General features: G+C 41.5%; 2 protein-coding genes across 10 annotated transcripts in view; both read left to right on the forward strand.

The window, feature by feature from the left end:
• ANKRD12 (ankyrin repeat domain 12) overlaps nucleotides 1–14,897 on the forward strand; it is a 116,031-nt gene extending 101,134 nt beyond the window's left edge. For 5 of the 7 annotated variants that reach the window (XM_060121974.1, XM_060121977.1, XM_060121975.1 and 2 more), the window contains 4 exons: nucleotides 2,572–2,670; nucleotides 7,910–8,053; nucleotides 9,843–9,938; nucleotides 10,585–14,897. In XM_060121974.1, the coding sequence (XP_059977957.1) occupies nucleotides 2,572–2,670; nucleotides 7,910–8,053; nucleotides 9,843–9,938; nucleotides 10,585–10,770 (525 nt within the window). In that variant the 3' untranslated portion in view covers nucleotides 10,771–14,897. The remainder of the gene's footprint in view (nucleotides 1–2,571; nucleotides 2,671–7,909; nucleotides 8,054–9,842; nucleotides 9,939–10,584) is intronic. The other 2 variants (XM_060121976.1, XR_009534913.1) reach the window with 2 other exon arrangements.
• Nucleotides 14,898–21,622: 6,725 nt separating this feature from the next.
• TWSG1 (twisted gastrulation BMP signaling modulator 1) overlaps nucleotides 21,623–26,083 on the forward strand; it is a 34,321-nt gene continuing 29,860 nt past the window's right edge. For 2 of the 3 annotated variants that reach the window (XM_060170621.1, XM_060170623.1), the window contains exons 1-2: nucleotides 21,623–21,770; nucleotides 23,293–23,449. In XM_060170621.1, the coding sequence (XP_060026604.1) occupies nucleotides 23,327–23,449 (123 nt within the window). In that variant the 5' untranslated portion in view covers nucleotides 21,623–21,770; nucleotides 23,293–23,326. Of the gene's footprint in view, nucleotides 21,771–21,951; nucleotides 22,083–23,292; nucleotides 23,450–26,083 lie in introns of those variants that run through there. The other variant, XM_060170622.1, reaches the window with a different exon arrangement.

A 26,083-nucleotide genomic window follows, 5' to 3' on the forward strand; every position in this document is an offset into this window, starting at 1 on the left:
TCCTCAGCTGCTCCTTTTTTTTTTTTTTTTTTTTTTTTTTTGTGGTACGCGGGCCTCTCACTGTTGTGGCCTCTCCTGTTGCGGAGCACAGGCTCCGGACGTGCAGGCTCAGCGACCATGGCTCACGGGCCCAGCCGCTCCGCAGCATGTGGGATCTTCCTGGACCGGGGCATGAACCCGTGTCCCCTGCATCGGCAGGCGGACTCTCAACCACTGCGCCACCAGGGAAGCCCTGCTCCCTCTTTTTTATCCTAAATCAGTCAGTTACCCGCAGTTTTAGACCCCCATCTCTTCCACTCCCTCCTCATCTAACACCAGTGTAACAGTGATGTGTTTCCTTAATTCCTTGCCTACAGTGTTGTCCCCCTAATATCTTTTCTCCAAATATAGCAGTGAGCTATTAAGACCTTCCACTGGTTCCCCATTACATACAAAATTTACCCTAATGTGTTACAAATAATATGTGTTCCACAGTATGTTAATTAAATACCTTCTCCAGTAGGGAGAGAGGGGTGTTTTCCATCATCAAATAAGTTTGGGAAACACCATTTATCTAAAAATAAATAGATTTCTTCACTGTAGGACTTCTGAGAACTATTAAAATTTAATTTGCTAATTACAAGATACCTAAATAAGTACATATATACAGTGTTTCCCAAACTTACTTGTTCTTGGAACCGTTTCCAGTAAATCGTCTCTATGCACCCAGTGTTCTGTGGGTCATGCTTGAAGAAACGCTGTTTCCAGAACAGACTACAAGCTTTATTACTGGGCCCTGCTGCCCTTTCCACCCTTGTATCCCACCCTTCCTGCCCTCACATTGATGTTCCAGGAACTCAGGACAGCCTGCAGTTGCCTCCTGATACCAGAGTGTTCTCATGCAGGTGATTGTACTGTCCTCTCGTGTGTGAATTATCTCCCTCCCTTCTTTCCCTTTCTTTCTTCCCCACAACTCATTTCTCTTAACTCTTTGCTCTGGCTCTTCCTTTAAGATAGAGCTCAGGCATAACCCTCTCAAAGAAGCTTTCTCTTGACACTCCGGTCTCAAAGGAGTAGATATTTGTCCTCTGAGCTGCTTGAAGGATGCCCGTAGGACTTCGCAAAACTAAAATAATAGCACCAAACTCTACTCTTGCCTCTTATGAAATTTAAAGAAGTTTACAGACACAGAAATCAAATGCATTACTGCAGTTAGAGAACTGAAAAATGATCAGCCCCAGTAAGTTATTGGTATTGTAGAATTTTCTGCATTGATTCAACTGATTGTTATTTGACATGTTTTTAATTCCCCATGATTCCTATAAACCGTTTACTATTTATAAATAGAGTCTTGATTGGATCCAGGTTTGTGTCTTTGGCAAGAGTATTTCCTGTATAGTACTGCATAATCCCTGTAGCACCACACCAGGAAGCACACAGTATCTGCTTGTTCCCCCTTCAGAAGAGTCCCCAGAGTTATTAAACTGTGCCAAATGTGCTGAGATAACCTTTGTTACTTCACTCTAATATGCTGACAGTAATTAAAACCTTGGGGGGGGGATATAGATACTCCAAGAGGTAAAGGGAGAATATTCAGGGATCACAGACAGTTACTGCCATACTTGGATGTCTCTTTATATTAACGCTTGAGTGTATGCATAGACTGAGTCAGCTTTCTTTTGTTTTGTTTTGTTTTTTTGTTTTTGGTTGCATTGAGTTTCAGTTGCAGCACGCAGGATCTTTGCAGAGGCATGCAGGATCTTTCGTTGCGGTGCACGGGCTTCTAGTTGTGGCACGCGGGTCCCAGAGCGCGTGGGCTCTGTAGTTTGCGGTGCACGGGCTTAGTTGCCCCATGGCATGTGGGATCTTAGTTCCCCGACCAGGGATCGAACCCACATTGGAAGGCGGATTCTTTACCACTGGACCACCAGAGGAGTCCCTGAATCAGCTTTCTTAACCTCCAGCATCTATCAGAAAGCACAGTTCACTATAATGATCAATTTAGAGATGAACTAAACATAAGCTTTTTGGAGCATGGATAGACAAAGTGAGTTACCACATATAATAAAGTTTGAAAACGACAACTGTATTAAAGACAATTTCATGTATTTTTATAAAAGAGTTAATTCACTAAATGTAAAATTCAGCACTTTAGTGTTTGGAGTTAATCATGTCTACAGAGAGATTTCACTTACTATACCCTCAGACTGCTGTCATCTTTAGGACTGTTTGCTTGGTGTTTTGTGTGTTTTTGTTACTCCTTCCTCCCTGTCTTTGAACTATCACTTACTGATGCTCTAAAATGTGTCTCTGTATGGCAAATAACTGCCTTAGTCCTAATGTGCTCTTTGGAATTTGCTGTGGCCTCAGAATTAAAACATCTGAGTTTTCTGGAATGCTCTGCTTTGTTTCAAAGAGTTGAAATTGAGAAGTCACAACCAGTTGTGTAATTGTTACTATATTATTTAATTCAAAGAAAATTCGAATTTATGTTTTCATTAAGTTATACACTAAAAAGTTTTAATTTTATAGGAATAGCTGATTATTGTATATAAAATCTAATGTTTCCAACTTTTTTTTTTTTTTAATTAGATTACACCACCACCTTCCCTGTCAGATCCGCTTAAAGAGCTTTTTCGACAACAGGAAGTTGTAAGGATGAAACTTCGTTTGCAACACAGTATTGAAAGGGTAAGAAATATTTAAATTTACATTTATGTCAAAGATAACTGTATTTTAACAATAGATTATAATTGCCTACAGTTTTTTATTAGTGACTCTTCCTTATTTAAAGCCATTTTGGGAAATGGTTTGATTTTATCTTGTGCTCATGCAATAAGATGGAGAATTTTTAAGCCAGATTTAGGATAGCTGCTCCCATGTTACAATTCATGTTCAGTATATATTTGATACATTGATATAAGAATCTCTAATAATTCTTTATCATTTGCCACATTTGCAGAACTGTAGCAGTGAATTCCTATTTCCAAAGCTTTGGAATTGTTGCTTGGTACCAGCTACTGTAGTACAGACTCTTACCAAGGTTGTGCTCATTGGTCCTTTTAGGTTCTGCTTTAGTATTCCAGTTTCTGGTGGTTAGTTTTGGCATGAAATGACCGGGGGAAAAACCTATCTAATTATTTATAGAAATCATCAAAGTAACTTGGATTGACAAAAATAATAACACCTTAATTTTTTGTGGGAGAGTCAGGGACTTTCTGCAAATGTGATATAAGCTATGATCTATCTTTACAGACATGCACACATATTCGTATACAAGCAAAACCTTGTATGCAATTCCTTCATACATGATTGATTTCCTAGGGTAGAGGTTCTTAACCTTTTTTGTGCCATGGATTCCTGTAACAATCTGGTAAATATAAAACCTTTCCTCAGAATAATGTTTTTAAATGAAGAAAATTAATTTATAGCATTACAGAGAGAAAGGCAATGAAAAAAAGAAGCACTGAAACAGAACTTACAACATTGTGCCTGGCCCACGTCAGTGCGATGTGTTAACAGTAAGAAGTTAGGTCATATAACCCACATCAATAGCTGTTTGAGCCATCAGGCATGTGTGAAGTCACCTGGTATATATTCATCTATGCATCTAACCATGTTTCAAAAGCTGTGCTGCCTTACAGACAGAATTCTCGTTTGAACTGTGTAATTTGCAGAACTTTAATAGTGAAAATGACTCACATCCTTCCACTTATCCACCAGCAAACAATTTAGAATTACAGAAAACTAGAAAGCAACTTAGAAGTCTGACCAGTGTGAGAACAAACAACTCTGCCATTTGGTTCTACAGTGGGAAGAACTAGTTGGTAGTTGGCCAGCTGTGTAGTGTAGCACAGGTGTCTCTACATGGAAGAGCTGCCATCACGTGTCATACCGTAGCAGGTCTAATGACTATTGGAATTTTAAAGAAGAAATTAGTATAAAAACTTGGGGGCAGTACTTGCAACAACTATAACAGGGATTGAAAATAGTTGTGATTTCTATGGATGACAAAGTTGCAAATACTTCTGGCATCACTGTGGTTTGTGGCCTACATTGATAATTGAAAGAAATGCCAGTTGGAGGTGAGCAAAAATAAAGACGTAATTTTTCCCATTCAGGTTCACAGATGACCTTCCCCTCATTCTGTCCAGAGGCTTCTTAGGAGTATGAGGACCGAAGGCTAAGAACCTCTGTTCTGAGGGCATTTTTCCCATAGAATATGATAACATTTGAATACTGTGCTAAATGAATGAACACATCTTGCAGCCAGAGCCCCTGGCCCCTTACCTGCCTCCCCAAGAGCCCCTGACTTCAGAGCCACCTCGCATCCTACCTGCCTCCCCAGGAACTAAGAGGAAGGCAGTACTTTGGGAGAGGCATAGCCCATTCTCAGAAGACATTGTTTGAGAGGCTCTGCTCTAGAAGTTCAAAGACACAGCATTAAGAATGATGATCTAAAGTGGAATATGTAGGCTATCAGTTAAGCCACATATCTCTGTTAATTATCTTAGGGGAGGGGGTCTGACTTAACAAATGTATATCTGGGACTTCCCTGGTGGCGCAGTAGTTGAGAATCCACCTGGTAATGCAGGGGACACGGGTTTGATCCCTGGTCTGGGAAGATCCCACATGCCTCAGAGCAGCTAAGCCCATGTGCCACAACTACTGAGCCTGCACTCTGGAGCCTGTGAGCCACAACTACTGAGCCCATGTGCCACAACTACTGAAGCCCGTGCTCCTAGAGCCTGTGCTCCTCAACAAGAGAAGCCACCGCAGTGAGAAGCCCACTCAACGCAACAAAGAGTAGCCCCCACTCACCGCAACTAGAGAAAGCCCGCGCACAGCAACAAAGACCCAGCGCAGCCAAAAATAAACTAAATGGATTTTTTTTTTAATGTATTTCTTTCTTGTATGGTGAAAAAGATTTTTGGTTATTGCTCTTTATCGCTGCAGGACTAAAACCAACTTTTTTTTTTTTTTTTTTTGGGCTGTGTTGGGTCTTTGTTGCTGCGCGCAGGCTTTCTCTAGTTGCAGCGAGCAGGGGCTACTCTTCCTTGCGGTGTATGGGCTTCTCATTACGGTGGCTTCTCTTATTGTGGAGCACAGGCTCTAGGCACGCAGGCGCGCAGGCTTCAGTAATTGTGGCACGTGGGCTCAGTAGTTGTGGCATGCAGGCTCAGTAGTTGTGGCACCCGGGCTTAATTGGTCTACGGCATGTGGGATATTCCTGGACCAGGGCTCGAACCTGTGTCCCCTGCATTGGCAGGCGATTCTTAACCACTGTGCCACCAGGGAAGTCCCCAGCCAACTTTTTAGAAAGTATTTTTTCTTCTAGCTATTTTTTCTTAGTATCTGACCACGTGTTTGGATATTTATCACTTAAAGTCCCACCTTAAACTTGCACTTAAATTCATAAATTACAAGTATTGGACTTAACTCTTCTGAGTGTCATTTATCACATAACAATTTATAGCAGATTAAATAGGACTGTCAGGGCTTCCCTGGTGGCACAGTGGTTGGGAGTCTGCCTGCCGATGCAGGGGACGTGGATTCGTGCCCCGGTCCGGGAAGATCCCACATGCCACGGAGCGGCTGGGCCCATGAGCCATGGCCGCTGAGCCTGTGCGTCCGGAGCCTGTGCTCCGCAGCGGGAGAGGCCACAACGATGAGAGGCCCGCATAACGCAAAAAAAAAAAAAAAAAAATAGGACTGTCTATTTAGCTTTTCACTAAATTATAAATACAGAAAAACTCTACAGTAATGCATATTTGGATATAATGTGGCCTGCATTCTCCAATGGAGGAAGGATAAATTTCTTGTCAGTTGAGGGGTGAATAGGCAACATGGTGGGGACAAGACCAGCCACATGTTTAGTCTTCTCCCAGCCCAGCCTTCCAGACAGGCTAAGGTCTGCAGCTGGACCTCAGGAATTCCCATCTGCTAAATGCAGAGGATTGCCTATATTGGCATTAACCTTACAAAAGAGTGACTGTGTATTACATAAGTGGAAGTTTTGGATCCCACTTAACACATTAAGGCAGGATTGTACTGTGATTGTCAGAGGTTTACAAGTACAGTTGACTCTTGCACAACATGAGGGTTAGGGGCACCAACCCCTTGCATAGTCAAAAATTAACTTATAACTTTAGAGTCAGCCCTCCGTATCCACATTTCTGCATCCATGGATTCAACCAGCCATGGATTGTGTAGGACTGTCGTACGTATTTATTGAAAAATACCCATGTATAAGTGGACCTGCTCGGTTCAAACCCACGTTGTTCAAGGGTCAACTGTAGTTAGCATTAGAGTACAGTGTGTTTGTTGCTATGAAATATTCATTCTAAAAGAGAAGCTGCCACCACAATGGTGTATCACGTCAGAACAGTTAGAATGGATATAATAAAAAAGACAGACAAAAACATATATGGGCAAGGGTGTGAAAACACTGGAACCCTATACATTGCTGGGGAGAACATAAAATGATACAATTGCTGTCGAAAACATTTTGGCAGTTTGTCAGCAAGTTAAGCATAAAACTACCATTATAACCCAGCAGTCCCACTCCTAGTTATTTACCCAGGAGAAATAAACATATACATTCAAACAAAAATGGAGCATGAGTGTGGGTAGCAGCTTCATTCATGATAGCCCAAAGGAAGAAACAGCTCAAAAGACCATCAGCTGATGAATGGATAAAAAAAATGTGGTAAAAAGGAATGAGGGGGGGAAAAAAAAAAGGAATGAGGTACTGATACATGCTGCAACACAGATGAACCTTGAAAACATGTGATGTGAAAGAAGCCAGTCACAAAAGACCAGGTTACCATGTGATTCCATCTGTGTGAAGTGTTCATAAGTAAATCCATAGAAACAGAAGGTAGAGTCGCTGTTGTCAGGGGAAGTAGGGGAACGCAGAGTGACTGCTGATGGGCATGGGGTTTCTTCTTGGGGTGATGAAAAAGTTCTGGAATTAGTGGTGATGGTTGAACATCTTGGTGAGTTCAGTTGGCCCTCCATATCTGCAGGTTCTGCATCCATGGTTTCAACTAACCGCAGATCAGAATACTCAAGAAAAAATATTCCAGAAAGTTCCAAAAAGTGAAACTTGAATTTGCCACATACTGGCAAATTTACACAGCATTTACCTTGTATTAGGTATCATAAGTAATCTAGAGATGATTTAAAGTACACGGGAGTATGTGTGTAGGTTATATGCATACATTATGCCATTTTATATAAGGGACTTGAGCATCCATGGATTTTGGTATCTGGGGGGGTCCTGGAACCAATCCCCCGCAGATACCAAGGGATAACTGTATACTAAAAGCCATCATTGTACATTTTAAGATGATTTTTAAAAAGAGACTGCTGATTTTGGAAAGGAAATTTGCTTATACTTTTGGAACCCTTGGAGTTGTCAAATTTCTCAAGCTTACTGTGAAAGAAAAACTGCTCTGAGATTGAAGTTCTTTAGCACTTTAAGTGATTTTATTTTATTTATTTATTTTCTTAAATTTATTTATTTTTATTTTTGGCTGTGTTGGGCCTTTGTTGCTGTGCGCGGGCTTCTCTCTAGTTGCGGCGAGCGGGGACTACTCTTCGTTGCGGTGTGCGGGCTTCTCATTGGGTGGCCTCTCTTGCTGCAGAGCACGGGCTCCAGGCGCGTGGGCTTCAGTAGTTGTGGCACTCGGGCTCAGCATTTGTGGCTCGCAGGCTCCAGAGCACAGGCTCAGCAGTTGTGGCGCATGGGCTTGGTTGCTCCACGGCATGTGGGATCCTCCCGTAGCAGGGCTCGAACCTGTGTCCCCTGCGTTGGCAGGCGGATTCCTAACCACTGCACCACCAGGGAAGCCCTGAGTGATTTTATTTTTATTTGAAGAACAAGTGGTTGAAGAATTGTTGTTTTTTTAATTCTTTGTTCAACTAGGAAAAACTCATTGTATCCAATGAACAGGAAGTTCTTCGGGTTCATTACAGAGCTGCAAGAACACTGGCAAATCAGACACTGCCGTTCAGCGCATGCACTGTTCTCCTGGATGCAGAAGTGTACAGCGTGCCCCTGGACGCCCAGGTAAAGGACTAGCCATGGCCTTTAGTGCTCTTAGGATAGCAGGCACCTTTGGTAATCTGGGTCCTCAGAAGAAACATGAATTCAACAATCAGTAAAGCTCAAAGGAGAAAACAACTCTTGCACACTAAAGTGCTTTTTATAGGTAACTTGTAAGTTGCTTCTAAAGTGGAAGCTGCTGGAAGCTAGAAAGGGCAACAGGTGGAGCTCAGGTCGTGCTAGTGCTGAGAGAGGGCCAGGCTTTGTTTGGATCTTGGATGTTGTTGGGACAAATTTACACAACTGTGGAAAACTGTAGCTACGGCTTGAAAAGAGTTTACTGCCACATGTAAATTACGTGAATTCAGAACTAGACATCGGTTGTTCAGAATTTTTTTGTGCTTCATAAACCAGAATGAAATTCTTTGGTCATAAGACAGAATATAAAAGTATAAACACAGACAGTGAAGGATTATCACCAAAAAAGACTAGAAAATACTGTTTTAAGTCAGACAAACTATAGAGATACAAAGTATATGCAGTATATTACAGAGAAAGTTACTTAGTTCTCTCTGGACTTTATTTTTCTCACCTGAAGAAAAAAAAAACAAAAAAAAAACAGGAGTCCCAGATGGGTTATAAAGAGAATTTCTGAAAAGAAGTGAATTTTCCCAGTAAACCCTCAGAATGATCCCCAAATCAGAGACTAAAAAGGATCAGGCCACAAGCCACCTAATAGTTGAAGGGCAGAAGAACTTAGTCATCGTCTTGGGGATGACTGTGGGCCTGTTACCCACCCTTGTACGGCTGGCTTTACAGTTGGTAGACGGTCTCTCCACTGAGGAGCAGGCTTGTTCAGGTGAGCATAGCTGCTGAGGGACTAAGGAACAAGTCCTCTTCCTTGGGTAGGGGCTTGGGCCATCCTTTAGCCATTCTCATATCAGACCTCTTCCTTTTCAAAATAAACTTGTAATAATAAAAAAGGTTCAATAATAAAATTTAAAACAGTCAAAAGGTCTTACCTGAAGACCAAGGAGGAAGTGGTAACAGCCAAGAATGTGAGTAGTGTGATTGTGTTGCCTGGATGCCACCTCGATGGTGCTGGTTGGTGGTCAGAGCTTTGGCGGCAGTAACGGCAGCAGTTGTCAGACCCAGTGCTTCCCATTGCCCAAGCGTTAGAACAAGGGCTTAGTGACTCTCAATTATCAAACAAGATTAAAAGAGGTGCTTTTACCCAATTTCACAGAATAGAAAATTGAAAGAGTATGTAATTAGTTTGAGATTACACAGTAAGATACAAAGCTGACGTTTGAATATAGTCTATCTTAAAAGAATACCAAAACTGGTATTCTTAAGAGTTGGTATAGAATTTCTTTGTGAGCACTCCAAAGGACTGGTCCTGGAAGAAATGTCAGCCCCAAAGGCCTGTCTCCCACCTTAACATTTTTTTCTCCCTACATGTGGTAAACGATAACATTAAAATTAATTTCTTAATCAATTGTGCTTTAATAAGAAGTCACAGGCATGTCACTTCATATGACATGCCTTTCTGAGACATTTTTGACACACAGATCGGTAGGATTCTATTTAATTAATAACTAAACCCAGCATCCTAATAATTCTAATAACTAATCTCAGTATGGAAATACTTTATCAGATTTTTAAAATTCAGATTATATTATCTTTCTTTGAAGTATACTTTTCATCATTCCTTTAAAAGTAGAATATACCATAAAAAGATAAAATGGCATATAGATTTTAAAGTAGGTTATTTTATTTTATAATATCCAACAATTTTAATGTTTTCTTTCAGTCTGATGACAGTAAAACTTCTGTGAGGGATCGTTTTAATGCAAGACAATTCATGTCTTGGTTACAAGATGTGGACGATAAATTTGACAAATTAAAGGTATGTATGTTTAGAAGTTCACTTTAACTGGATACTTCCCCTTCATAAACAGAAACTGTAGCTGTGTTAGAGAGGAGTGGTTAGGAAAGGAAAGACCAGTTAGTGGTGAATCCTCATGAGGTCTCACTTTGGAAGATAAAGGAAGATAAAGACGCCCCCCCCCCGTTTTTCGGGTCCAATTTCATATACATGGTTCAGCTACCAGAGAAAAAGCAGTTTCTAATGGAGATCTTCATATTTGTTATCCAGTGTATGAGTCTGGCTATAGTTCCAGCATGTGAAAGAGGGGAGAACAAGAAGAGAAGAAATGTATTTTGCAAGTAATCTGTAATGAAAATTATTTGGTTTGAATCATTTCAAAAATCACTTTTCCTTAGATTTTCTTGATTCTTCTGATAATTTGAAATTTTATTGCTTGAAAGAGCAGTTTCAAATTAAAGTCTGTTAGATGAGTGTGAAGTTGTGGGTCCTTAAGTATTTGGTGTATGGATACAGACAGGGTAAACCAGAAATGGACGTGTAACTCAGAAGCTTCACATACCCTAGTATATCCATCTTACACCCTAAAGAAATGATGCATGAGATTAATTTTTAAACAAAGCAATTGTAATAAATAATCACTGAATTCTTCTCTTCTTTTAAATAGACCTGTCTTTTAATGAGGCAACAACATGAAGCTGCAGCTTTAAATGCCGTCCAGAGGTTAGAATGGCAGCTCAAACTCCAGGAACTCGATCCTGCCACCTATAAATCTATCAGCATTTATGAAATCCAGGAGTTTTACGTGCCCCTTGTTGATGTGAATGATGACTTTGAATTGACTCCTATATAGCAGCCGTGACTTCCTGGTGGTGGTGTTTTAAATGAGTGAGGCTTAAGAGTATTATACTATGGAATACTGCCTTTTGACAAAAATATGATATTATGCCTTCACAGCTATTAGTAAAGTTCAACTAAAGTTGGTGATGTAGTAAACACTGTCATTTTATTAAAAATGAAAAGAATTATTTTGGATCTTAGATCCAAGCAGTTTCTAACTGAAAACTATTATTTATATTGGTGAAAGGTGACTATCGCGTTGGAGCACGTAGGCAGACGAGGTAGATGTTTAGGGAGCTGAGGATCTGCTAATGGCGCTGGAAGCTGTTAGTGCTCTGCGTACGAGGTGACCACGGGTGTTGAGGTTCTGTCAAGTTCTACTAAAACAGATCAGCAAACTAAAAGGCTCAATTCCTACCAAATAGTTTCTAATGTGGAAGGAAAACTTGGCACAAAATTTCTTCAGTTTATTATATCTGTAAGTTAATTGTACAGCTTTCTTTTTGAAAGTTTTAATATTGTCTTCCTTTTTAATAACTTATTTTATACATATTGTGCAGATGTAAATCTTGTAATTAATGGTCAAAATGTATACAAAGGGATTGGTAGTCAAAACATATACAAAGAAATAATTGTAAAACTGTTTTGTCTGATGTTTAAGGACCAAAGTTGTAGTTTGTATGGTATGGAGTGTAGTGATAGTGTGTTGAGGTAGCAGGACTTTTAAATAAGGCATGCGTGTCTGAGTTAGGTTGTTTCCATCACAGAACTGTAGAGACTGTGACTTAGCCATACTGCATGCTTCCTATAATTTAATTCTCTCCATAGCGATGCCTGACTGTAGTGTAAGGTGTTTCATACCAGTCTCCCAGGATAGTACCTATGACTTACTATGTTGGACATTTTATTTAGAATTAGTCATGCAAAGAAACAGCTCTTTTTTCATCTCATGATAGAGCCTATTCTCCTCTTCCCCCCAAAAATGCCTTTGAATGAAAATTCTGAAATTGTAAATGTCTATTTTAATACTCAAATATGAAAGAATCTGTGAATATATGTAAATATGTTTAATAAATTTTATTGGTCATGTTAAATCATTGTAAAACTTTTTTACATTGCTTAAATATAATGTTCTAAGCTTAATAACCTTTGCACTTTTAAAATAACAACTGAGTACTCAAAAAAGATATTTGGTAGTCAAAATAGGTAAAAGAAATGGGCATATTCTGATCGATCTCTGCAATGTTTATGAAATATTGATTAATATGTTGTATTTCTTCCTTGTATCAAGATGCAAAACATATAATTTTCAAAATTTTATAATTAAAATCAGATTTGGTATGCTGTTTTTAATAAAATAATTAGCAGTATACTTAGAAAAAGTCCAGTTTCTCCTGTAACATGATGTTAAATTAAATATTCAGGAATATTTCAGATCTGAAACCTGCTGTTAAACTTACTAAACATTTTTGGAAAGAAGATAGGTTATGTGTAATATTGATCATAAGTATATGAGGTAAGATTTACAGAACTTTCCACAATACTTTCTTGAATTATAAAATAATAGGTGTTTTTTATTCTGATTGAGAAAAATGAAAAGAATATATGAGGAATAAAGTTATTTAAATTCAGCTTGCAAGTTGGAAATCCCAGCTAGTGGGAAAGAATGTAAAATTGAAGTTTTTGAGTGCAAAGGTATATATTAAGCTTAGGGATTTTTGAATTTTTACATCAGTTTATATTTTAATTGATACTGTACTTGGCATGCGCAATAAAGCAGCACGTGTGAAAAATACACAGTGCAAGGACTTTATTATAAAGATTGGATGTAGTAGTCTTTAGAAATTTAGATGAAAGATTTTGGCCTTTTTTATTGGATAAATGGGGCCAAGAAAGGCAGGGTAGATTTTGAAGCACTGGTTTTGTTGAAGTTAAGTTTATTAAGGCTGGGAACATTAAAAACTAATTTATAAAAGCAATACTTTTTAATATGAAAAACTTAATGCAAATTTTGTTTATACTTTTGCCTAAAAATAAAAAAACAGATTATTGAGCATTGAAATCATAGAAAGTAAGTTTATACAGCAGTTTGTTCTGATGGTTCAACCAGAGAAGGGGGTGCGGAAAAAAAATCACTGTTTGGCCAAACAGAACAAGCTGCAGAAGAGAAAAACCAAGCAAGCAGAAATCTGGCATATTTTAGTCATCCCAGCTTTTTGTACTAACCACAGTTCTCACCCTGTTCAGTGGTACCTCAAGTTGCTGGAGCCTGTCTGCCATGATGCTGCTTCTGCAGATTCCCTTTGTAAAGTGACTCATTCGAAGCTAATCGGGATAGCTTAAAAAAAAAAAAAAAAAGTGAATGCCTTCTCCATGGGAATTTATACTTAAGTAAGTTAAGGGCTCTTGATATTAAAGATTACTCTGAAGCTCTAAAATGCTAGAAAAAAAACTTGGAATGGGGTATATGCCTAAAAAGATATAGGATTCTGAAAGAGAAATAAAGGATGGTTAGTTTAATCAGTGATTTTTTTTTAACTATTCAAATATCATGAACAAGATACTAAATTGTACCTGAGGATTTGTATTTCTTTAAATCTTGTTCTAAATCATATCTGTTTAATAAATGACTAGATATTTGTGCATGTTATTTAATAAAGAGTTATATTTTTATAGAAAAAATAAGAGTGAAATGTGTTAAGTGTTTTTTTTTTTTTATTTTCCACTCCCACGTGACTCCAAGCCCAACACCAGTGTTTACTTGGGCAGCAGGCAAAATTGCAAAATACTCATTTTGGGGAAACAACCTCTGAAGAATTAGCCTTTTGAGCTCAAGTCTATTCAGGAAATGAGGTCTCGAAAATGAATTTTAAGTATTAGACATGCTGCAGACTTAACTATAAAAATCTCAAGCAGGGCTTCCCTGGTGGCGCAGTGGTTGAGAGTCTGCCTGTCGATGCAGGGGACACGGGTTTGTGCCCCGGTCTGGGAAGATCCCACATGCTGCGGAGCGGCTGGGCCCGTGAGCCATGGCCGCTGAGCCTGCGCGTCCGGAGCCTGTGCTCCGCAACGGGAGAGGCCACAACAGTGAGAGGCCCGCTTACCGCAAAAAAAAAAATCTCAAGCAAAGATCCCCTGAAGCTCATTTTAACAGACTGAGGAATTACAGAGTTATTCTAGAAATTGAGCAATGCTAAATATGTATTTTTCTTAGTTATCCAAAAAGTTAGCAATAATTTTTATTCTATCTCTGATATTCTGACACATAAAACCCAAAAATTTTATGCAGGGGAGATTGACTTTTTAAAACTCATGAGGTAGTCATGTCTTGTATTTTAAATGAAGCATTTCCACAATTTTGTTTTTAATCCTTTTTCAAACCTTAAAGTTTAAATAATTCCTAATTAATCAAATGGCTCAAAAGGTTAGAATTATAAGTATTATAATTTAAACAGTGAAAAGTACATGTGGAAGGGTTGACCTCTTTTTTTTTTTGGCCATGCTGCGAGGCATTCAGGAACTTAGTTCCCCCGACCAGGAATCGATCCTGTGCTCCCTGCAGTGGAAGCTTGGAGCCTTAACCGCTGGACCGCCAGGGAAGTCCCTGGAAAGATTGACGTTTAAAGAAAATTTTTCTGTTGATATAGAGAATGAGGCATATATAGCGTATGTCTATAGAGTAAAAAACACCACCTGTGTGCCTATCACTCAGCTTAAGAGCGGTACCTTTTTCCTCAGTTTTTTTTAATTGTGTAATTTGTATCCAATAAAAATACCCACATCTTAAGTAGGCAGTTTGATAAGTCCTGACAGATGTATACAAAACATTTCCATTCCCCCCGCAGTTCCCTCCTGCCCCCTTGCAGAGTACTTCACCCCGGAGGCCACTGCTTGATGACTGCCGGCGCCATGGGTTACCTGTACTTGTTCTTGAGCTTCATGTATATGGAATCAAACAGTATACACTTGTTTTGCGTCTGCCTTCTTTCAACATAAGGTTTTGAAATTCATGTTGCATGTGTCAGTCATCTGTTCCTTTTTCTTACTGAGTGGAAGTATATTGTACAAGCCTGTTTATTCACTCTTGTTGGTAGACATTTGGATTGTTCCCAGTTGGGGGCTGAATAAAACTGCTCTAAACATGCTAATCTTTTTTTGTGAACACGTTCTTTCATTGTTTGGGCCCATACCTTGGAGTACAGTCACCAGGTCATAGGGCATAGATGTCTGTCTAACTTCATCAGAAACTGACAGTTCTTCCAAGGGGTTGTACCGTTTTATCCTCCTACTGCCAACTATCAGAGGCCCAGTTGCTCTGAATCCTCATCAATCTTTGGTGTTGTCAGTCTTCAATTTTAGCAGTTTTGGTGGTTATGTAGTGGTATCTTACTGTGCTTTTAACTTGCATTTCTCTGATGACTCAAGAGGTTGAACATATCTTTTAATATGTTTAACAGCCATTTGTACATTTTATTTTGTGAACTGTCCTTAAGTGTTTTGCTCATTTTTCATTGTGTTGGTCTTTTTATTATTGATTTGTAGGAAGTCCTTATTCTGCACACAAGCCCTTTGTCAGGTAGGTCTTTATTAACATCCATAAGAATTTAAGGAATGTATGCATATCCATGCATTTAGGTTTTAGTGCAAGGATTCGAGGCAAAAACTTCTGTCATTGCAAACATTCTTAACGTAAGCAGTGTTTGCTAAAATAAATTATGGTACTATATTTTCAACCGTCTATCTCAGAATGCTTTTTTCTTTTTAAATTTTATTTATTAGTTTTGGCTGCATTGGGCCTTCGTTGTTGCGCGCAGGCGTTCTCTAGTTGAGGTGAGTGGGCTTCTCATTGCGGTGGCTTCTCTTGTTGCAGAGCACCGGATCTAGGCGCACGGACTTCAGTAGTTGTGGCTCACGGGCTCTAGAGCACAGGCTCAGTATTTGTGGCGCACAGGCTTTGTTGCTCCGCGGCGTCTGGGATCTTTCCAGACCAGGGCTCGAACCTGTGTTCCCTGCATTGGCAGGCGGATTCTTAGCCACTGCGCCGCCAGGGAAGTCCCTCAGAATGCTTTAATTAAACTACTTGTGTAACTGTCCCAATTGGAATATTTGGAGAATACAAAAATTCTGTTTTCCTAAAAGGGAAAGAGAATCACAGCAACATGCTTTGTGAAATGGGAGTGGTACTTAAAAATGAAAAAGATGGGGCTTCCCTGGTGGCGCAGTGGTTGAGAGTCCGCCTGTCGATGCAGGGGACGCGGGTTCGTGCCCCGGTCCGGGAGGATCCCACATGCCGCAGAGCGGCTGGGCCCGTGAGCCATGGCCACTGAGCCTGAGCGTCCGGAGCCTGTGCTCCGCAACGGGAGAGGCCACAACAGTGAGAGGCCCGCGTACCGCAAAAAAAAAAGAAAAGAAAAAGATGAATGTCACATCCATATTTTAAAAAGCATGAAGGGAAGAAAGAAAAACCTCGACTTGTAAGTCTGACCGGCTTAAAGGCAAAAAGCTGAAGTCACTGATTAAGGGAAAAAGAATAGAAAACCTGGACAGGTACAGTCTAATCAGGAATACTACAGATGGAAGCCCTGTTGAAGCCATCTGAGTCCCTGAATTAATGACAACGAAGGCTGGAGGTGGTGAAAAGGAGCAGTTTGTCCTTTAGAGGCATCTAGAAGCTCTGGCTTTCTGACATAAGTTAGCACTATGGTGGAAGTTTCACGAGGAAACATTCACTGAGCAAAAGTGTATGCTCAACATGGAGGCAGACAAAAATCCAGTCCAAAGACATCACTAATTCAGAGGGAGTGAACAGGCTGATGCTGGCAAGCAGGTGAAGAGCAGGAGACCAGCTGCCTTCTTGTGGAGGTTTGGTGTGTGGGTTTCTTTGTTTTTCCGTTTGCTTGTTGTTTTGTTATGTTTAGCCCTCCCCAACACAATCCTGAAAGAACTCTTGCCTCAGAATTGCTCTGTCTCCACGTGGGATAAAACAGCACAGCTGTGATGCAGTCCCGTGTCCCCTCTTACCTGCCCTGGAGCCTCTCACCTCAGTGCACCCCCATGAGTTTCAGAGTGGAAACAAGGTTTCCAGCCACTGAAGACTGCTCATACTAAGTGAGGTAAGTCAGAAAGAAAAAGACAATACCATAAGATATCATAAGATAGCATTTATATGTGGAATCTAAAATACGACACAAATGAACTGATCTACTAAACAGACACACAGACGTAAGAAGTAGAGAACAGACTTGTGGTTGCCGAGGGGTGGAGGAGGGAGGGATTGGGAGTCTGGGATTAGCAAATGCAAACCTAGAATATGTAGGATGGATAATCAACAAGGTCCTACTGTATAGCACAGGGAACTATATTCAATATCTTGTAATAACCTATAATAGAAAATCTGAAAAAGTATATATATACACACACATATATATATATATATATAAACTGATTCACTTTGCTGTACACCTGAAACTAACACAACATTGTAAATCAACCATACTTCAATAAAATAAAATTTTTAAAAAAAGAGTGGATAGGGTTTATGTAGCCAGGAAAAAGAAAAAAGAATCATGTCCCAAGGAAAAAGAAAAATGCAGAATACGGGAGTGGGGAAGTATGAAGCATACAAATAGACCACCTTGGCTCTGTGGAGAGGATTTGTGTAACATCAAAAAAGATCCACATTTACTAGCCTGAAAAGACGTTCTGGATATGCCAAATGGGAAAAAGCAAGTTGCAGTGAAGTATTCTTAGCATAATTTCATTTTTTGCAAACATATGTTAATACATGTGACTTAAAAAAGACTGAAGGAATATATAGGAAGCTAGGTGCAATCTCCAGGGGCTAAAATGGCCAGGGTCGCACATGAAGTCCCAAAATTTTTAAATTCTCTGTAATCAGAAAAAAAGGAAAAAGTTGAATATAAATTAAGAAATATTCTAAATCAGTAAGCTACAAAGTTGGGACCTAATTTGGTAGGCAAGAGTGAGCCATGAGTAAATAGTGGATTTTGAGAAGCCTTAAGAGCTTTTGAGATTTGTAAATCTCTCAATAGCCCTTGATAGCCCTTTGTAGACATCTGCCAAAACAGCATTTTCTCCTAGCAGGCGGGGTGGGCAGTTTCCCCAGAGGTTTGCTAGGCCTCCTGTAGCCCTAGGGACCTGAGCCTCGGAAAAGCTTGCTTGGGCGTTCCTTTTGCCTGGTGGATTCACAACCGTTCATTGCAGAAGGAATTATAAGTATTTTATGAACCCAGAATGGAACAAAACAAAACAAAAATAGCCTCAAGATTTTCTACATTTCTTCTTGTTTAAAACAGGAAGAGTTGAGAGGCCTTTGGAAGTAAGCGTTTTCCTTTCCCCATTCTTTTGAGAGCTTTGCGGTAATTCCCACAACAAAGCAGGGAGGGAAGAGGTGGGGGAAAGGGTGGAGGAAGGAGGTTTCTTCCCAAAGGGCCTTCCATCCCTAGATCTTTCCTTCCACACCACAGGCTGCCAGGCTGTTAGATGTGGCTCCTTTGGTTCAAATCTGTAAATCAAATCAGCTAATTCAGCTGAGTCTCTCGGATGGAAAGCATTAAGAATGGGACAGTGGATTCCAAACCATAATCCCCAGCCTGCCGCAGTCGGCCGGTTCCTTGGGACACAGAATAGTCTTCCTGTCTCCACCTGCTGAAAGGCGCACAGGCTGGACGCCTCCTCCAGGCAGGCCCGAGCAATCCCCCCCTTCGCCCCCCCCCCCCCCCCCCCCCCGGCATCCAGTCCCACCTCCAGCAGGGCCGGGGGCTCTGCCCCGTACTCCTGTAAGGAAGCTCAGAAGTGGAGAATCAGACCAAACTGGAATGCTTAGCAGGGGCACCCAACACTTGTGTCTCGGGCTCCCATTTTGCTCCCTGTCTTCTGGGGTGAATTGGCTGGGGTGAGGGGAGGCCCAGAGGTGAGAGTGTAGAAGCACCACCTACAAGAGTGAGTTCACAAACTACAATTGTCCTTGTTATCTCTCTATGCTGGGCAGGATAACACCCCCTCCCCTAGCTTCACTCCCTCTACCCCAGCAGTCCCCAAGCTTTTTGGCACCAGGAACCAGTTTTGTGGAAGACAGTTTTTCCACAGATGGGGCGCGGGGGGAGGGGAGGATGGTTTCGGGATGATTCAAGTGCATTACATTTAATCAGTGCGAGCCCTGAGCTTGTTTTCACTTGCCACTTACTGATAGGGTTTTGATATAAATCTGCAAGCAATTGATTTATTATGGTCAAATCTTTCTGCTAATGATAATCTATATTTGCAGCCGCTCCCCAGACCTAGCATCACTGCCTCAGCTCTACCTCAGATCATCAGGCATTAGATTCTCATAAGGAGCCGCACCCTAGATCCCTCACATGTGCAGTTCATGGTAGGGTTCACGCTCCTATGAGAATCTAATGCCACCGCTGATCTGACAGGAGGAGGAGCTCAGGAGGTAAGAAAATTAATTGTTGTTTTATGGCAGTAAATTTACAGTAATTTGTTAGCAGCAATAGGAAACGAGTCACCTCTACACTGTAGTTGGCTGACGGTCAACCACTGATGCGTCTGTATCAGGTGATTGAATCTTACGTGAATCAGTGACATTTGACCCTTTCATCAAACCCTACTAAGAGGCTTTATCGCATTGATCATAAAGGCTTCTGGTAAAATAAAATAGCCACTACAATAACCCCTGCAGCTCTCAAATTCCCAAACCCATTCAGAAAAACTTGATAGCCACCTGGAGGCTCAACTGACATTTGATCTTCTAGAGCTTATCAAAGAGGATCTTTAAAAATAACTATTTTTTATCTTATTACCAACGTAATACAGGCAAAGATATGAGAAAATGCAGACAAGCACAAAGAAAAAACATCAACACAAATCGCTCATAATCTTCATTCTAAAAATACACACACTGCTTTAAAAGTTGATATATCATGAATATCTTTCCATGCCAATGGTATTTCTCTGCAACACCAGTTCTCCAAGTGTGATCTGGAGACCCTGGGGGTCCCAGGACATTTTCAGGTAGTTCATGAGCTCAAAACTATTCTTATTTTAATTCTAATGCATTATTTGCCTTTTCAGTCTCCTCTCACACTGTAGTTTTTTTAGAGGATATAATATATATTACAACAGTTTGAATGCAAAAGCAGATATGAAAATCCAGCTGCCTTCTATTAAGTTTGACATTAAATAGCACAAATGTAAGACAATGCCACTCTTCTCACTATTTTTTTTTTTTTTTGTCTTGGAATATATACTTTTTTTTTTTTTTTCTGCGGTACGCGGGCCTCTCACTGTTGTGGCCTCTCCCGTTGCGGAGCACAGGCTCCGGACGCGCAGGCTCAGCGGCCATGGCTCACGGGCCCAGCCGCTCCGCGGCATGTGGGATCTTCCCGGACCGGGGCACGAACCCGTGTCCCCTGTCGGCAGGCGGACTCTCAACCACTGCGCCACCAGGAAAGCCCTATATACTTATTTTTCATAAAATATGTATTCATGTTACCATATAACAGAGTCTATTATTTTTAAATGAGATAATAAATTATTTCTTAAATTTCCGTTTTAACTTCAAAAGTTTTGATAGATGTAGCACACATAAACAAAACCTCTTTGGAGCCCTCAATAATTTTCAACAGTGTAAAGGGGTCCTGAGACTACAAAGTTTGAGAACCTCTGATATACAATATTAGTTTTTAATATCTGATTTAGCCCATTGCAGTGTATCATAGTTCATTTAACCAGTAAGTAATGCTAAGAATAAGATCCTTAAAGTTAAATTTGTGTACACTCAATTATTTCTTTCGGATAATTTTCAGGGATGGTTTTTGAAATGTATACTTAACTTACTCTACAAAAATGGACTAACAGCAATAATGCAGTCCACCCCGTCAGCCAATCAACTCTTTCCATTCTTTCTGTTTTCTTCATCAACCAAGGGGAATGTGGGCATTTAAGATCCTACCAGCTTAAGACTTTAGTACTAGGTCTAAAATGGTCTAGTACCATTTCCAAAGGAAAAGTACAATGGGCTCCAACTTAATAACTCTGGAAACTTTTAAAAAAGCAAATTCCCAGGGTTGTGGGAAAGAACTGGGTGCCATTCTCAGTCGCCTTTATCTACAAGCTAACTGTTGGTCACACATGCTTGGGCAGGCGTCTCCTGCCATCTGTCCAGGTGTCCATCCGTCCTCTCCCCTGGTCTGCGACCTTCTGGACCAGCACCCACGGCGCCCCTGCCCTCTTCTAGCGCTGAGCACAAAGCCGGGCGCCCACGAAGGGTTCGGCATATAAGTGCACTGCGGGACGAAGGCTCTACTCTTGGAGACCCTTATTCAGTAGGTCTGAGGCAGACCCCGGAAGCCTGCGTTTTTAATAAATCCTGTCTCCGACGTCAGTGACGGGATTCAGGTATGAGCTGCACTGGGTACCAGCGGGGTGCATCAGTCAGTCCGGCATCCCCATAACGGGGCCGAAACCAGCTCCTAGGGTGGCTGTGAGAAGACGAGGAGCTCCTGCACATCACGTCCCAGCTCCGGGACCAGGGCAGGGTGAGCCCGGAGAAGGGGCCGGGCGGCAAGGCGCCGAAGACGGGGACGGTGAAGAGGAAGGGGGACAGCGCTCGTGGGTCGGGTGGACGCGGCCGCGGTGGCGGTCGGGGCGGGGTCGGGTAGGGGGTGGGACCCTGGGCGCGCTGGGCCCGCGGGGAGCGTGGCCTGGGCGGGGCCGGGTCGCGAGCGGACAGGAGCGCCGGGGGGAGTGAGAGACGCCTCCTGGCGGGAGCTGGCGGCGGCGGCGGGAGCCGAGGGGGGCGGAGGGAAGCGGGGGGCGGGGGCGAGACGGCGACTGGCTGGTCTCTCCCTGTGTTACGGCCGAGGCTCGCGGGCGCTGCGCGGAGGACTGAGTGGAGGCGCGGCCTGCCTCCCTCCATAGAGTGGCGCGCCCGCTCGGCCGACCCGCGGGGAACGAGAGCCAGGCTGCTTCGCGGCGCCGCAGCGCACGGTGAGCGGGCGGGGGTGGCTGGTGCCGCTCTGGGACTGGAGGCCGCGGCCGGGCGGGAGGACCGGGAGGACCGGGCCCGCGCGGCCTGGGCGGCCTCCGCGGCTACGAGGCGGGGCGGGCGTGGGGCGTGGCTCCTCCGTCGGCGGCCGGGGCCGCTGTCAGCGCCTCCCGCTCGGCTGCTGCGCTTTGTTCCCAAGGCCCCGGAGGGAGCCGCTCCCCTAGGAGGAGCTCGGTTACCTGCCTCTGCGTGCCTCGTTCACCTGGACGCCTGTTCTGGGGAGGTTCGGGTAGCGGGACGCAGACGGCCGTGAGGTGGGGGAAAATATCCCATTTTCAGTTGCTGTGGGGAGAAAACTAGCTCTGGAAGAATCCGTTTTCCGATGCCTTCTTTGGCCTCCACGAATACGTGCCGGTGGCTCCGGAGTCACCGGACTTGGGCGTGCGGTTCAGTAAAGCGGGCGGTGGGTCCTGACGGTCCCAGGAGGGTACCCCCGGCCTCGGCTACGGCCCCTGGGGCTTTCTCCTACGGAACCGAGCCACACGGGCACAGAGCCCGGTACTCTTCACCTTCTTCTTGCCTTTGCTTTATTGTTCTTGCTAACACTTAGAATACAGGTTTACAGCAATCATAAAGGCCCATAAACGCACCTTTTATCCGTCTTACATCACTAGTCGTTTATTTAATTGATTCTGTTTGGGGGGTGTGTTTTAAACCCCAAGAAGTTTTATCTTCTCCTTTTTAAAAGTTTAATGACTGTTGGTTGTTCAGCCACTGTCAGAATTTGTGCTGGTCTTTCTTTCCTTTTTCTTTTTGGACTGTAATATTTTCTTCAATATCTTTGAAGAATCACTGGTACCTAAGGTAGAGAGTTAAAAGAATATCTTCACATTTTGGTAAGTTAGAGTTCTTAATGCAGTTAATAATTTACTATTCCCTTTGTTATTCGCTAAATTATTTAAGGAGCAACTGTCCACTCCTTCCGCTGAGCTGCTTCATTTTGGCTAATTATGTTAAGAGACAAAATGAGATAGTAACAAGTAGACACTAGAATAATTTGCATTTTTAAAATTTGTCTCAATTCTAAGAATTAAAATATTGATAAATGTTTTTTAAATTATAATACAATATTAATAGTTTTTTTTGTTTTGCAAAGCAGTGCAGCATTGAAACTACTTATTTGCTTTATATATTGATACTTTCAGGTTACTGATGGTATGTATACACACACACACACACATATTCACTTTAATTTTCACAGTCACCATTTCTGGGTACTCTGAGGAATTTCAGAATTCTATATCTTTGAAGATGGCTAACAAGATATTACTGTATATTGTAGCTTTTTTTTGAGTGTTTAAGTAATCTTTCATTGAGAATAATCTTTAAACAGTCACTCAAAAGTCTTTTAACACAATGAGTCTTGTTTTATTTATTTGATTTTCATTTTTGTATTTGTTTTTACCCTAGCATTTGCCTTTGAATTAAAGTTTTTGTTGTTTTTTTTTCTTTTTGTTTGTTTAGCTTCCTGGGAGTTGGTGATTGTCTTTGAAGAAACATGAAGTCACGCTCTGTTGTTATGCTTACTGTAGCCATCCTGGTGTTCCTGACATGGGTCCCCATGTCACTGAGTTGTAACAAAGCACTCTGTGCTAGTGATGTGAGCAAATGCCTCATTCAGGTAGGACTAAGAGTACTTTTTTACTATTAAAATATACTGTAGAGCAGACACAGAGCACATATATACAGATAGAGAGTGTAAGGTCTGAGGTAATGAACCATGACACTGGTCTGGGGTTTTGCCCCCATACTTCTCTTGCATACAAGCAATGTCAGACTCAAGGAGTTCAGTACAGAAAATGATATCCAGCTTTGTAAACATGCTGTTACAAGGTGATGAGTAGCCTATTCAGATGAATTAAAGGGTTCCCTTGTATAATCTAGTTTACATAGCAAAAAGACTCACTATATTTAGAAAAAAAAATTTCGCTAGTCAAATCATAGACAAACTGTTCCCTAAATATAATACACTAATTGTTCTAAGTAACAAGTTACCCCAAACAGCAACTTAATTCAGTAAACATTTATTATTTATGCAGTTGCTGAGGGTTGGGAACCTAGGAGCAGCTGAACTGGGGGATTCAGGGTCAGGGTTTCTCAAGGTTGCAGATGTTGGAGAATGTGCTTCCAAGATGATTGACAGTGATCTCTCTCTCAGCCATCAAGGCAAGCCTTTCTGAAGAGAAAAGTGAGGTTAAGTAATGGCTTAGTTTACAGAGCTATTAAGTGGCTGTGGAAGGTGGCCTGTGTTTGAACCCGAAGCCTGTGGCCTTTCCATACACATACTGGTTATTACTGTTCTTAAAGTTGCATTAATTAGTGGTGAACTTCATGTCTTACACAGCTGTTCTCTCTTTTCCCATCCTGTTAGACCGTCAGCAGTCTTGGGTCTGTATTTATTAGCCTCTCTTCCAGCTGTTGGCTAAGAAATTCAGTAACCACACATATTAGAATTCTGTATAAAGTACGTCAGCTACCTCTTAGCTGTAATCCTGACATGAGAGCATTTGTATGTACTAGAAGTGGTAATGATTTTTATAGATGAGAGGCATTATGTGCTGATTTGTGACATTTTGGTCCTCATTAATAGTTAAAATTTTGGGAAGCCTGGCCTTTATGTGAGTGTGGTGGTCACCATCTCATACTCTGTACCCTCACTTTGCATTTTAACCAAAACATTTAACTAGAGAGGTTGGTTGGTTAGGGTTAGGGTTTTCACTATGGATGTTTTTAAGCATAAATAGAAGAGGGAAGAGTATAATGAACAGCAGTAATAATCAGCAGTTACAGCCATCATTCACTCGGGGCTACCCTTGCTTCATCTCTGTTCCCCTGCACTGTTCACCCTATAGCTCTGTTTAGTGTCAGTCAGACCCCTGATATTATTTTATCATAAATGTATTGTCTGTCTCTGAAAGATAAGAACTCTTGAAAACATAGCTATTAGCACTTTAAAAATTAACAATAATTCTTTAATATCACGTAGTTTTATACATGGAAGTTTTTTTTAATTTTATTTTTATTTTTTTTGGCTGCATTGGGTCTTCATTGCTGCGTGCAGTCTTTCTCTAGTTGTGGCAGACGGGGGCTACTCTTCGTTGCGGTGCGCAGGCTTCTGGTGGTGGCCTCTCTTGTTGCGGAGCTCGGGTTCTAGGCTCGCGGGCTCAGTAGTTGTGGCGCACGGGCTTAGTTGCTCCGCGGCATGTGGGGTCTTCCCGGACCAGGGCTCAAACCCATGTCCCCTGCACTGGCAGGCGGATTCCTAACCACTGCGCCACCAGGGAAGTCCCTACATGGAAGTTTTGATATGGCACGTCTGCTTAGGCTTGTGCTGGCTAAAAATTTGGTAGTTTTCTCATGAAGTCCAGCTTTGTGCTGTGGTCAGAGGTGAATCTGTGCCACTTCCCACGTTGTTTCAATGTATCTTCATTATTCATTATTGGAAATAAAGTCTCCTAACAATTGCTATATTCATGTTTAGGTAGAAATTTACTTAAATCTCAAATTATTTTTTGACTCTCCAAGTCTGTAATTTCCATTATTCAAATAATTAAAAATTGGATTTTATTTGAAAGACCTTGCTTGGTAAGGCAGTATTTAAAGAAGAAAGCGTTTGGTTACTACTGATAAAAACTCTCAAAAGTTTTTGTTTGTTTTGCTTTTCAGTTTAAAATTCTGTAATACTTACAAAATGCTTCAAAAAGTAGAGTAAAAATTAAGTGTAAAAACTGGAAAATCAGGTGAAGCTCCACCTGCTTGTTAAATGGTGATTTTAGTAAACTCATTGGAAAGAAGGTAGGACTCTTTTTTTTTTTTTTTTAAAACCACTAATTCACTGATGCAAACATTTCTGATTCCTGTTCCTTCAGAACTAGGAATCATCAAATCTTTTTCTGGAATAGTAGAGACAGTGCTTCTGGTGCATAGTGGCAGGGTGCTTGGGGTTAAAATGATAGAGGCCTTGAGTATTGAGGGTTTTCTTGTTCATTTATTCATAAGCACTTATGACATTGTGCTAAGCACTTACTGGACATTGCAGTGAAATGTGATTGGTTCTACCATTTACCTGGTTTTATGGACTCCGCTGATTATTTCACATCCTGCCCTTTACTCTCCTTGCATTCCCTCACTGTGGCTGTGTGACAAACCACCCCAAAGGTCAGTGGCTGGAAACAACAACAACGTTTATTTTGAGCATGAATTTGCATCCTGTGTGGTGCTTGGTAGGAGAGTTCATCTGCACCACACAGCATTA

Source organism: Lagenorhynchus albirostris, chromosome 14 (assembly GCF_949774975.1).
Source record: "Lagenorhynchus albirostris chromosome 14, mLagAlb1.1, whole genome shotgun sequence".
Taxonomy (NCBI): Eukaryota; Metazoa; Chordata; class Mammalia; order Artiodactyla; family Delphinidae; genus Lagenorhynchus; species Lagenorhynchus albirostris.